Source organism: Polistes canadensis, unplaced genomic scaffold (assembly GCF_001313835.1).
Source record: "Polistes canadensis isolate GaletaPanama2010 unplaced genomic scaffold, ASM131383v1 scaffold_24, whole genome shotgun sequence".
Lineage (NCBI taxonomy): Eukaryota > Metazoa > Arthropoda > Insecta > Hymenoptera > Vespidae > Polistes > Polistes canadensis.
This window is the reverse complement of record NW_014569571.1, coordinates 1,125,248-1,139,453: the sequence shown is the minus strand read 5'-3', so window position 1 is coordinate 1,139,453 and position 14,206 is coordinate 1,125,248. Positions and strand designations below refer to the sequence as shown.

General features: G+C 28.8%; 3 protein-coding genes across 23 annotated transcripts in view; 2 read left to right on the top strand and 1 right to left on the bottom strand.

Annotated features, from left to right (window-relative positions):
• Positions 1 to 609: 609 nt before the first annotated feature.
• LOC106783664 (flavin-containing monooxygenase FMO GS-OX-like 2) lies at positions 610 to 3,577 on the top strand. Of its 2 annotated transcripts, none has more exons than XM_014742406.1 (7): positions 610 to 1,067; positions 1,647 to 1,855; positions 1,932 to 2,073; positions 2,184 to 2,320; positions 2,402 to 2,605; positions 2,700 to 2,985; positions 3,132 to 3,577. In XM_014742406.1, exons 2-7 carry the CDS (start codon positions 1,647 to 1,649, stop codon positions 3,429 to 3,431), a joined length of 1,278 nt encoding a protein of 425 aa, XP_014597892.1. In that variant the 5' UTR covers positions 610 to 1,067; the 3' UTR covers positions 3,432 to 3,577. The 2 variants fall into 2 exon arrangements, with proteins under 2 accessions (XP_014597892.1, XP_014597891.1); XM_014742405.1 differs by having other exon boundaries at positions 610 to 1,420.
• Position 3,578: 1 nt separating this feature from the next.
• Positions 3,579 to 8,734, bottom strand: LOC106783665 (trypsin-4-like). Of its 2 annotated transcripts, XM_014742409.1 has the most exons (6): positions 8,537 to 8,734; positions 4,892 to 5,109; positions 4,714 to 4,802; positions 4,385 to 4,637; positions 4,111 to 4,263; positions 3,579 to 4,034 (listed from the first exon to the last, which is right to left on the bottom strand). In XM_014742409.1, the coding sequence occupies exons 2-6, from the start codon at positions 4,961 to 4,963 to the stop codon at positions 3,882 to 3,884; spliced, it is 720 nt and encodes a 239-aa protein (XP_014597895.1). In that variant the 5' UTR covers positions 4,964 to 5,109; positions 8,537 to 8,734; the 3' UTR covers positions 3,579 to 3,881. The 2 variants fall into 2 exon arrangements, with proteins under 2 accessions (XP_014597895.1, XP_014597894.1); XM_014742408.1 differs by lacking the exon at positions 8,537 to 8,734 and having other exon boundaries at positions 4,892 to 5,151.
• The window catches only part of LOC106783661 (glutamate-gated chloride channel), an 83,361-nt gene continuing 75,301 nt past the window's right edge, over positions 6,147 to 14,206 (top strand). For 3 of the 19 annotated variants that reach the window (XM_014742393.1, XM_014742392.1, XM_014742390.1), the window contains exon 1: positions 6,148 to 7,253. The gene's annotated coding sequence lies outside the window, so the exon portion shown is untranslated. Of the gene's footprint in view, positions 7,254 to 14,206 lie in introns of all 19 variants that reach the window. The other 16 variants (XM_014742397.1, XM_014742399.1, XM_014742398.1 and 13 more) reach the window with 10 other exon arrangements.

The following is a 14,206-nucleotide window of genomic DNA, read 5'->3' as shown; positions in this document are numbered from 1 at the left end:
CAGATATACCATATTTCTATATTCCATCGGGATGTTCATCTAATTAAATAAATTTGACGCATACTTTCAATTTTACTCGTACTTCCTTCAATGACAACCAAATCTATAAGTATGATCAAGTATAAAAATTAAATACAATCGTTGTCGTTGATAACTGTATATAGTTTCTAATCATGTATACTCCTTATGTGCGTATTATGCAACATATGATTAGATATTTGAAAAAAAACGATAAATTGGAATGATTGTTTTACAAAACTGTTTAGATTTATAATGCATCAAGGAAAAAAAAACAAAAGTTACAATTAAAATTAGATCTTTTGCTTATGTATTATATTTCTTATCTTACGATAAGTTTAGGGTCGAAGTAACAAATGTAATCCGTTGTAACATAGACTCTTATTGTTTATTGATTGTTCTAGATCGAGTACAATTATATATATATATATAAGTTTGGATATAATCAGTAATACTTCTACTGTAACAATGTCGTTTACTTTCATGATAATAATGCATTATTAAGGCATAGTATAATAATAATAATAATAATAATAATAATAATAATAATAATAATAATAATAATGATAATAAATATTTTCATGTGTTAGTTTTAGCTTCTCATCGAGAATATAAATATTCCTTGTTATTTTGTTTTGATGCACAACTTAACATTATCGTCGTGGACGTCATTTTGATTACAAATTGTAGATAAATTTCAAGTTTGTTTTTTCCTTCTTTTTTTGGTTGATAAACCAAATTGTTTTTAAGGTCTTTACAACTCTAATCTTATACTTGTTCCTGTTTTCTTTTATTTCTTTTTTATTTTTTAAATTCTCATTTAAAAACGAACATTAATATTAATAACATACTCTATTTTATAGAGAATGCATAAATTGTGGTTAATACGCGAGACAATTTGCTTATTTATTGTAATTGTAAATTATATTTTTAAAAATTACTATTCTTCCGCCCTTATCAAAGTATCTATCTTATCACTTTGTAAAGATATTAAGTTTTTGAGTTTCACGCATGTGTTCGTGGTTAACTTGTGGTTTTTTTGACAAAACGTTAGTATTACTTTTCCTGTTATGAATAAATCTCAGAGCATATAAAAGAGAATAGTCCTCACGAATAGGTTAATATGTATAAAAAAGTAGTTGTCATCATTATCTGGTATATATATTCAAGACCGAAGTAAAAATTAATAATTATTAAAAAGTTCAGAAAATTCGATTAATCGTAAAACAAGTTTCTTATCTTGCTTCTTAAATAACAAATTAAACATATATATCTTATATCTTTATCATACAAAATATTGAAATTTTATATTTCATTTTTACATAATTTGATTAAAAAAAAAAAAAAAATACTTGTAATCATCTTCAAGTTCTTATCTAATAGCCCAGTAAAAAAACAGCAGGTGTGAAGTGTTATAAAGATAATTATTGCGTTTATCTTCATAACGTAGAAAAAGAATAATGCATACCAAAATTTCGTTTATAATTATTATTAATGTTTACAATTTAAAGATATATATCGATACATGGTGTTAATTAACGATATAATAAACTGTTATAAATGCTCTTTTTTTTTACCGATCGTTCTCATAAACGTCACATTTACGTATTTTCTTTTGAAAAACATAGATGGCGAAAAATGTCAATAAAAAAGTATGCGTTATCGGCGCAGGCGCAGCTGGTTTATGCGCAGCCAAACATTTGGCGGAAGAAACGAATTTTGAAATAATAGTATATGAACAAACCGGTGATGTTGGTGGTACTTGGGTATATAATCATAGAATCGGTTTAAACGAAAATGGTTTACCAATTCATTCAAGCATGTATCAAAATTTAAGGTTTGTCAAATGATTTTTTTACGTTTTATCATTGTTATTATACATTTTATCAATAAGTAAGAAGTAATTTTTTTAGAACGAATTTACCTGCAAAAATCATGAATTTTCCTGATTACATGAGAATGGAAGCACAGGAACCATGCTGTGTATCTCATAACGAAGTTTTATCTTATTTGCGTAATTACGTGGAACACTTTAAATTACTTAAGTACATACAGGTAATCGATCGAATATCATTTTTTTTTAAATGTATATTGAACTTTTTGAAAGCTTGAAACATTATAGTTATATAAACATTTTTATATAATTATATATATAATTGCATTAGTTTTATGTAAAAGTTGAGAATATACGTCCAATTAAGTTGGATGATAGCAATGAAGAGAAATGGTTGGTACGTGTTAAACATTTAAAAACTCAACATACGGAGGAACATCGATACGATGCAGTTATGATTTGTAACGGGTATATTTTGTTTTCTTCGTTATTTGTATAAGACCTTTTTATAGGAAAATTTAAACCTGGATTTTGTCTGTTTTTTTTTAGACATTATTTCGAACCATATATGCCTGTAATAAAAGGTATGGACACTTTTCCAGGTATAGTGACGCATAGTCATTCATACAGAAAACCGGAAGAATTTAAAAATAAAATAGTATTAATTTTGGGTGCTGCTTCCTCTGGTATCGATATTGGAATCGATTTAGTTCAACATGCTTCTACCATCTATCTGAGTCATAATCAAGAAAGGTTTTTTAATTACCATTATTATATTTATTTTATACGTGTATATATATATAAGTATACATATACTTTTTTCTTCTTTTGATATCTGCACGTATAGATTCACGAGCGTATTTCCGTCTAACATGATCCAAGTTGTTGGAGTTGACAGATTGGAAGGAACGAAATGTTTTCTGAAAGATGGAACTTCCGTTACCATCGACGTCTTTCTTTATTGTACTGGATACCAATATAGTTTTCCTTTCTTAGATGAAAGTTGTGACGTCAGAGTCGATGATAATTACGTAACCCCATTATATAAGCATCTTATTAATATAGAACATCAAACAATGGCTATCGTTGGTATACCATCACAAATAGTACCATTTCCTATGTTTCATATGCAGGTATAAATATTTATTTCTCTATAGAGATTTTTCATTTTTATTATTTATTAAATAACAGTTTTGTCTGATTTCTTTGTTTAATTTAACATTTGCATTCAAAATTAAAGAAAGAACGCGTATAAAAGAGAAAATAATTTTTTTTTTAGATACAATATTTCTTAAGTCTTTTAAAAAATCGTTTTATTTTACCTTCAAAATCTCAAATGCTCGAAGATTCGAAATTGAAAACCTTGAGAAAAAGACATGCACATAGAATGATGACCGAACAATGGGAATATAACGATTTTTTGGCAAATGCAGGTAAATTCAATCGACTTCCTGCATTTTATAAAGCTGGTTATAATGCATGGCATTCGAGAAAAAAGAGTAATCTTTTGCGTTACAAGGATGCTAAATTTGTTGTATCCGAGAATGGTCAAAATGTCGAAGTTGTCTTACCTAATTAATAATATTAAACAATCGTAAAATGATTAAACATTAAACGACATTAATAATTTTGATATATAAGGATGAGTCAGCTAATGTTGGTACCTTAAATATTTTTGTTGTTTTTAAAGATATATTAAATGTCTTAAGAAAAAAGTTAGAAAAAATGGTGGTTCAATTTAAAAAAATAAAAGTAAATTTGATATCTTTAAAAAATATGACATGAATAGAAAAATATTGATGGCATCGAGAGAGTTCCATTGAACCGTTAACTTTTTCCTTAAGACATTTGACGTATATTTAAAAACAACAAAGATATTTAAGGTACCAACGTTAGTTGGCTCACCCTATATATATATATATATATATATATATATATATATTTATATCTGTATCAATATACATATTGTTTAACATTATCGAAATAGATAATTGTATTTCGTAACATTTTTGTCATATTAATTTCCGTCTTAATGTTTTCCAATGTTGTTCTTTATCCAATCACGAAGTAGAACAGCATCAGTATAAACACCCGGCTGATTTGGGTGTGCACATCCATCACCCCACGATGTCACAGCGATTAAAACATTATCCAAATTAACCATTGGTCCACCTGAATCACCCTAAGTGTAAACAATGTAATAAATCATAGTGATCATTCGAATATTCTTAATTAAGATTAAAATTATTGATTCTTACTCTACAAGCGTCATGTCCTCCTTCATTCAATCCATAACATACTTGAGTTTCAGTTACGTCAAAGCTACCTGAATAATCTTTTTTACATTTGTCTTTCGATACTTTTGGTAGTAAAACGTATTGCAATTGTTCGGAGAGAACCGGATCGAAGTTCTTGTAATTATAAATTATGTTAAAAATAATGATTATAAAAATATTTACTAATATATAAATGTATATATTAAGAAAATGTTTATTATTATTATAATAGTTTTCATTATTATTAGTTTTTTACCAAAAAGTATCCCCAACCAGCTACAAGGCCGAAATCACTAGGAGTCGATTCATTAAACGGTATCTTTAATGGATGAGTAGTACTATCATATTTAAAAGGTGGGTGTATCTTTAGGATTGCGATATCATAATTGTTTGTATTCGAATTAAACTTTTTATGGTTGATTACTTTTACTACATTGTGAATGACACCACCTTTGTCTCTATAAGAAGATCCGCTACGAACTGTGGAATCATTTATACGTCTAGCAACTCTACAAATCGGATATTTATTTCAGTATAAAGTTCTTCATTTTTTTTTTTTTAATTTATTTTATTATTCAAACTTACACTTGGGCACAATGTGCTGCCGTTATAGCGAAATTTTCGTTAAGAATACCACCACCACATATGTGTTGACCTCCCAACATGAGCGAGAGCTAAATGAAATTATTCGATTAATAAAGCGATTCAATAAATTTTTGTCTTTTTTGTTTGTAATAATTTTATTAAGTTTGTTATATCTTACCATGTATGGAACGAACGTGATGTTTATATAAGCGCCTCCAACGATCCTATTATTCGATGGTTGGAGAATCATTTTTTATTAATGGTATAAAATCGTAATACATACGAAAAGTTTGTTTCACAGATTGTACAACTTTATTTTACGTGTGTTTCTTCTTCTTATTATTATTATACAGTACTTCTTTACTCCATATTATAGAAATTGCGAACTAAAAGAAGCTAGGAAGTGGAAATATTCAGAATGTAAAAACGTTATTTACTTCGAGGAAGTTTTGACGAATTTAAATAGTATTTTTAAGTATAAGCAAAATTTATTAAAAGTTTATCTTTTTTTCCAATATATATACATATACAAATAATTATATACTTTCGGTAACAACGATAAAATTGCTAATTGTAAGTTAAATGTTACAAAATGAAAATGACGTTGCATTTTTTTCTAAAATTTGACCTTTAACAATTTGTAAGTTCGATAATAATAATATTAATGTACATGCAATTAAATATTTTTAATAAGTAAAAAAATTGGAAATTTTTAAACAATTGAAACTATAGTAATGCATAACAATTGTTTAGCATACACGAAACTTATGTATCATTTTTACAATCTACGAATATAAATATTTCTTTTTTCATTAATTTAAAAAAGAAAATGAATTGTATTGTTATAATCATTAACAAATTTTATCGTTCCTATATTCGACCAAAAGATGTCGGCTTGGGTTACATTGCAATCGAATTGAAACGTTAAAACATAAATTTCTAACATATTGCAAATGAATCAAATAAAATAAATATTATCTAAGGAGAATAATTCGATATATACTATGTATTAGAAACAATATAAATAATATGATAATATATAAAATCTTTGAAATGTGTAAAGAAGATGGAAAAAAAGGAAGAACTTTCAGAAAATTAATGCAGCCACTTTAATGCTAAAAAAATAAAAAAATAGAACAAACAAATATTCTAAAGTATTTATTTTTCAGATATATATTACCAAATCATAATATTTATTAATAAATATTCAAATAGGAATAGAAGAAGGATCGTATAACGTTTAAAAAGAAAAAGAAGAAGAAGAAGAAGAAGAAGAAGAAAGAAGGAAGGAAGGAAGGAAGAAAGTAAGGAAGAAAAAAGGAAGAGTAAGGATGATGGTAGTCGAGAGACGATATTTTAGTGTAAGTTTTGGTCGAAGGGTGGCGGTGATGTAGGCGAACCACCGTCGACGAAACTACCCCTCAGTCTGAAAGACACCGCGGAGCTTCGCGGACGCGCGCGCGTCCCTTTCGTATGTGTGTGTGCTGTGTGCGCGCGCGTGCGTGCGTGCGTACGTGTGGTGCGTGCGAAACAGGCTATAAGGGAAGAGAAAGAGAAGAAGAAGGGGAAGAAAAGAAAAGGGAAAGGATTAGTAAAGGGAATAGAAATTATTGGACAGTGCGTAGATAACGTGTATTTCTTTTTTTTTTTCTTTCTAAGACAATAGAGAAATAAAAGTATCTTTTTCGCGTTAGAGAAAAATCTTGTAGAAATGATAGAGATCAAACAGGGAGGGTTCTAATTCGCGAAGAATAACTAAATATCGTTGATTAGAAAGGAGAACAAAAAGGTGCGACGTTTATCGTGACTTTTGGGTTGAGACAGAAAGAAATAGAAGAAAGAGAGAGAGAAGGAGAGGGAAAAAGAGGGTCAGAGTCAGCGATCTCTTTTGATTGTTTGCCAGGAACTCTTCCGAGTGACATAACGCGCGAGCATTCGCGAAGGAATTTCACGTTCGAGCTCGAATCTCCTTCAACGAGCTCTTTGTAAACGAAAACGAAAACGAAAGAAAGAGAGATAGAGATAGATAGATAGATAGATAGATAGATAGAATAGTAAGAAGAATGAACAGTGAAGTAAAAAAGAACATATTATTATATCGGTGAGATTCTCTCTCTCACCGATAGTAATTTTTGTTTCGTTTCTTTCGAAAAATCTTTAGTTTTAGCTACACCTGTCTCTTTTCTGCAGTTGTCCAATGAACAACCACTATTACCACGACCGAACAACTACACGCGTCGCGTAACCGCGTGGAATTGGCTACTAACTTCGCGCGAGTGAATCGTGGCTGAGGATTGGTCACTCGTTAATCGTTGTCATTGCCATTGGTGCGCTTTCTCTTTTCTCCAATTATTAATCACTTTTTTGATGCGATCGTAATATATACTTACATATGAAATAAGGAAGAGAATTTCTTCGTTGATTTATAGTTATCGAAACGATCAATTTCGTAGAAATCAAGAAGATCGACAGATTTTTTCTATCAAAGTACGGGTGGACTTAGAAAAATCGAAGACGGACGTGCGAAGACGAGAACAATGGTAAGTCCAATGAATTACTAGGGGGTTTAGGGTACGCCATTTTAACTTTCTATACGTATATATTTGACAACATGATTCTACCCACTTCACGTTATTTTTATTTTATAATTATTATTAAATATCTTTCATTTATAACTACACTTTTCATCGATTTGCGTAAGCTAATTTTGTAAACGAAAATTACTTAGAAATCATCGTCGCTTACGGTCAACATTATCTTGAGATTACGTGTTGCCAAGATCGTTGAAATTTGAAGTTCTTAGAATAGCGCCAAATGTTTTGCCATTTTATACTCTCTTAACGATAAAAATTTCTATCCTTTGTCTTGATTCGATTTGATTATATTTCGGTGCAAATTAAATTTCTCTACAAAATATATGGATTTTCTATTTTTTTTTCTTTTTTTTTTCAATCATCGTTATTAGGGGTATAGTTTTGTAGTATATCAATGGCGTTCAACATTTTAACTCGAGATAATTTCGTCATACGAATTCGAAACGTCAAATAAGGAGCTGTGTAAAAGATATCGATCTTTATACAACAAAGAGTCTCCTTCGTTTTCTTTAATTAACATAGAATATTTTCATATATGCCAAAAGAAAGTGTACAGAGAAGAAGATGAAGAAGAAGAAGATGATGAAGAAGAAGAAGAAGAAGAAGAAGAAGATAAGTTTCTAGAGTGTACAAAGTATTACTTTGAATTCGCTTTATCATTATTTATCAAAGCGAAAAGATAGAACGCGTCGGAAGCACGAACTTTGTGTCGCAGCATTTGAAATTTATTATTTCTTTATTAATTCTCTGACGAGAGAATGAAAAGAGAAGGAAAATCAGAAGAATAGCAAGAGAGAATGGTATAAAAATTAAAAAAAATAATAATAAAAAAGAGAAATAAAAAGAATAAACGAGAGCTCACGCGACTTTAGGATCGATCCCTTTGCATTTACTGAGTTAATGTATAACGTATACGTGTTATATCTTTGAACGTATATGTGAGACCGTAATCCGATTGTCGCGAAGCAAGTCGAACATGTACACACGATTGTTGCGAGCGTGTTAAAAGCGATTGGCTTATTATTTAAGCATAAATGAAGTTAGTTTAGGCGAACTGAATTGTTTCGATTCTCGATCTTCTTATTTCCCATTTTAGAAATTACGATTAATGTTACTTTTTTTCTCGTGTATATACACATATACACACACACACATGCACGCACATGCAATCGTATTCTCATACGTGTAAATATGTACTACAATTATATTTCGTAGAATATTTTCTATACCGTTCCGTTTCACTTCGATCCAACATGCGTACTGGTCGTTCTATTTATTTCTCCCACGTTTTGGCAGTAAACTCAAAAGCATAGGCGTATGAATAAAATGAGTTTTTCGTTCTTGAATGTATTTCTTTTATTTTTTTCTTTCTCCTTTCTTAATCCTTGATATCGAGCAAGAAATTAACAAAAAAAAAAAATAGAAAAAAAAAACAAATTAAGAACGCGGAGAGGAATAGCTCTGTAAAACTGTATCAATTTTATTCATTTATTTATGTATTTATTTATTTTTAATGTTTATTTTCTCTATACTCTCAGATTTTCATTCCAATTCGAGTAGACAAAAACGAAGGTTAGTGCAATTTATTTACTACTTCCTTCTACGTAACAACTCGAGCAGATATTCGCTTGACACCATTCTCCGTTTATTCAATTATTTCGACGTTGTGCAAAACTCATTTGCACTTTGGTCGATAGTATGGCCTTCGTTCAATGCGTAAAATATTCATGTCGCTATCTATCTATATTTGTTTTACCATCCTCCTGATCGTTTATGCGTTTAACGTCCTTTATCAACGTGTCAAAAATATGTGTATGCGCTTGTGTGCATGTTACACACTCATATACGATTATTATTGATATTGTTATTGTTATTGTTATTGTTATTAATATTACTATTATTTGATGGTTCATTCAATTTCCTTTCATAATTGAACTTATTTCACTTATTACTTTCGTTTGATGATTTTTGTATGTTTCATTCACTTCTTCATTGGGCTTAATTTGTTTTATATACATTTTATAATCACGTAATAGGATTGTTCATTTATTTTCAAAGATAATTTACTTCTAAGCGCATCGCAAGCTTTAGATAAGTTCTTATGGCTTTTCTTCCGATTTATCTTCCGTTAATTTAACTTTTTTTATATCTCGTAACATTGTCACAGATGCATCAATAAATCGATCTCCCTTTTTGTCTATGTCTCTTTTTCTTTGTTTTCTCTTCTGAAAACATTTACAGAGTGGCTTATATTATATTTATTTATTCAGGGTGGGTCAAAAGTACCTAAGTGATTTAAAAAATCAATAATACTTTTTCAAGACTTTTTAGGCTTGTAGTTAGACTTATAGTTTTATATTCTGCAAACTGTTTGGAAAGTTTCGCAAAAAAGAGTAATTGATTTTTCAAATCACCGTAAAACTCTCTTTCAAATCAGCTTATATTAGTTTTTATCATTTACACACGTTCTCTGTGTAAACTTCTTTTTTGCCTTGTTTAAAAATTTCTCAGTATTTCGTTTGAAATAACAAAATCGTCAAAGGAAGAGGAAGAGTTAGGAGAAATTTTCTGGCCTTTGACGAAGTAACGTCAAGAGTACGTGATCCACAGGATAATATTATATCTTAATCCTTCTAAAAACACATTGAGAAAAGTTATATAGCCAGACAAACCCTTATATGGTTGCTCACACTCATTGCGGTCACAATCTGGCACAAATGTTTCCCTTGGCAAGGTAATAATCCTTACACCATTTGAAGCTAAGTGGCGTTATGAAGACAAAAACGTTGAAGAGCTTTTTCGTTTATCTGTCAAATGAATTGACGCGTTTCAGAACACACACTTCTCTTTTCTATGAGATTATTTATATATTTATCATTCATTTATTTATTTTCTTATTTATTTAACCCTTTATAACATCATGCAACTGTGCGAAGTGTATTTTTGTGATTATTATTTATTTTTTTTGTTTATTACGAAATTAATTATACTTAGTTAACATAATATAATGATAAAAATGATTGTGTGAGTAATATTATACATTATATTAATTTGTAATATATACAATATTATCCTTTTTATCTATACTTTTATGAAAATCATATTCGATATTTCTCTTTCAAATGTTAGTATACACTTTATATTAGCAACTCGTAATATTTATATTTTCCCTTGCACATACATATATCTGAATTTTTATATAATAATTACATTCGATACTTCTTTCAAATACAAATTTGTTTTTCATTATAACATAGTGTTAATAACTTTTATTAAAATTTTCATTATATTATAATTTATTTGAGGATAGGAAAAATAATGTAACATAGGGCTTAACGGTTCATCGATTATCCAAGCAAGCATTCGTATCAATGGATATTTTTCGTAATTATTGCAGATGTTTAATTATCAAGGATATGTCGAAGATATTTATCAAGCATCGATTTTCTACTCGTTCACAAATCAACAGAATCTTTCACATAATTCGTATCGTGTCAACGTTGCTGATGGGAATGGTGGTTTGTTTATTTTTCATATCTTCCGAGTAACAAGCATCAAATGAACGAATGAACAAACGAACGAACGAACAAGTATAACACTCGGAACAATCATCACGTTGGTTTATTACAGTAGAATCTACCTTCGGATATCGCTGGGCATAGTTCATCAGTTATAAAGGATACAATTATTTACCCATTGGAATTAATAAAATGATTCAGCCATTATCAACAATTAAGCATTACAAGATTTTATGATTTACGTTCACACATATTTATATACGTTTATACATAAATTTGTTTTAAATAACTATTATACATCATCCAAATAATCAGGTTTTTTATTTTGTTCAAAAAATTCATAATTTAAGACGACAAAAATTATATAATTCGAAAATGTAATAATATTACTTATATTATCAGTATTATTATGTAATGGTATACTATTATAAATGTAAAATTTATATTTATTATGCGTAATATAATTTGTGATATGAAATAATAATTCATTTTGTTATGTATAGAATGAAATTGAAATGTAAACAAAATAATAATATTACATATAGTGTTGTAAAGAAATATATTTTACAATTATAATCACACATTGATATATTTCGTTAACAAAATTTCAAGTAATCATCCTGTGCGATATAATACTTTATCTTGATTGTTCGTTGAAGAAAATCGGCTTACAGTATTTTTATGATAATAAACTGACATTCGATCGATTGCGCAGCTAAATTTCTGAGAGAATTTCGTTAATAGTAATTGCAGGATGGTTAATGCGACGATATCGTTGCCATTTAAAAGCCATTACCTTACTCCATGGATATGTAAATGTACCTATGTATATGTTTAATTGCATTACATGTAGTAAGAGATGAGAGATATTGGATGGAAGGATCGAGATCATTTCGATTTTGTTATTTTTATATATTTCTTATTTTTTTATTTCAATATATAAATGTTAAAAAAGAAAGAAATAAAAAAAATTGTTCACTAGTTAATTCAACAAAGTGGCCAATATCGTTCGGCATTGTGTTTATTTACACATTATTGATCCAATTAAGGAAACGTAATTTGCTAATTAATTTAATAATTAGATTTCAAATCTATTGTTTGTTGGAAATTAAAATAAGAGAGAAAATACGATAAAAGAGAATAGCTTTCTGTATTAACAGCATAAATAAATTCTCTCTTATTCAGCATGGAAAGCAGCAAGATATAGAAAAATTTCACGTATAGGATAATAAACAGACTTACTTGGTAAGAACTTTGATTCGTTTGTTTATCCATTAAGAAACTTCCGTGATTAAACAGAGACGATATATTATAGTGATCATTTTTTTTCACATTTGCACAATTTATAGTATAATATATAACATCAAGAAATTCATGATTAATTATAATTAATATATTTTAACCTCTTATTATATATATATATATATTATTTTGTTTAATAACTTTGAAGACAATTTGAAAATTGGTAGAGTTTCGAATGAATAATTTATATGAGATCATTAGTAAGGAACACTGTTGGTAATGTCAACACCAGTGATAGCATCAGTAATATCAGCAACACTGGTAACAGCAATATTAGTAGATGCACTGGTATTCACAACATCGGTGTGTAATAGTTGCAGCAGGACAGTGACGATATTAGTTCACAGTAGAAACATCAGAGATATTAACAGCAGTAGCAGTAACAGCAGCAGGAGCAAAGTAGGAGTAGAAGCAATAGCACTACCATGTCATCCCTAATTTGGCGAACGTTGAGACATCGCGTTTGACATAATTGGCAAGGAAATATATTCCAAGTGTTGACGTCACTGCCCGTGAAGTGGTTTATATCCAACTACCACGACTTATTTTTTGCTATATTTAATGATAAAAAAAAAACAGGAACTCAAAAAATAAGACAAAATGATAGAAAGTATACATCTAGAATCTATATATGGTGTGTGTGTGTGTGTGTGTTTATGTATTTATAGATGAAAAATAGAACCTTAAAAAATTAAATAAAGTGAAATAAAGTGTATGTATCACATATGTATATATATTATACGTTATAGTTTTAATGAAACATGTGCGTTAATGGGGATGCATAGTGCGGGGTCAAAAGTTCATTCGAAGCGAGTGACCGTGTGACTCCATATGAATTCACTAGAAAACTAAGAGATAAAATTCATCTAGATTCTTTAGAAGGGTATTTTTCCTGTTTTCATATATATATATATACATATATGTATATTCTCATGTATATACAGGTATGTATAAATATGCAAAGACTATACACATATTTATTTTCTTCTAACAACGCGAATTTTTGCAGCAAACTACATAGGTAACGAACCTCATCTCTTTTGAGAGAAAATAGATATTTTTTTTTGGGCCATGTGCTTGAAAACCCGTGCCTTTAGAAACTTTAACGAGATAATCGAATTTCATAGATCGATAGTTTTATATTCGCGATCCATTAGATTTTGTTATTTCGTTTTTGGATATACATATTTTCGATTTATTTTTTAGTTGATGAGAGTTTTTAAGAATTAAAATTGATACATATACATATAATAATAAATATTTACGAATATACATATATAAATATTTCAAGAATAAATGATCGGATATATATAAAATGAATATTATTTCTACAATATCATCTTTTTATATTATATACCAATATTCTTTTTTATAAATTTTGTTTATGTAGATACATTAGAGTTTGGCCTTCATCATTCTTTCCTAACATCTATTATACACGTGTTGTGTACATGGTTATGTATAATATATATATATGTATACGTATATACATAGATATCCTACGTTTACAGGAGTGATCTAAAAATAAGTTATCGACTCGGTTTTATTGAAACGGCCGATTGTTTGTCTCCTCTTGGCTTTTCCTTGCAAGCGTCTTTAACTCGTTTGACGAACCCTATTCATCGATCATACATTGTGCTTTCTTTTAATCATATGAGAAAATAAAATAGACGAATGTGATAGTTGATCCATGAAAATCATTAGAGAGAAAGAATTAAAGAGTGACCTTTATTTTGTCGCAATCTGTTAAACGAAAGTAATAATAAAAAAAAAAAAGTTTTCTTTTACCTATTAAACATTCTATAAAATAGAGAGAAGAAAAACAAAATTAATAGAATTTATTTAACCCGATATAAAAGATAAATTCTTATCACGTGTGTGTTACTTTAGCATAAAAAAATATATGCTAAGCTTTCCATATTGTCAGCCAAGAGCGATGACGTCTATCATTTTTCTTCTTTTTCTTCTTCTTCTTATTTTCTACAATCTAAAGATTCTTTGCTACTGCGGTAATCGTCGCGTTTGGCTTCCTTTCAAAAAGACTTCTATTAAGTCCCATCAAAGTCCATCTTAGGTTAG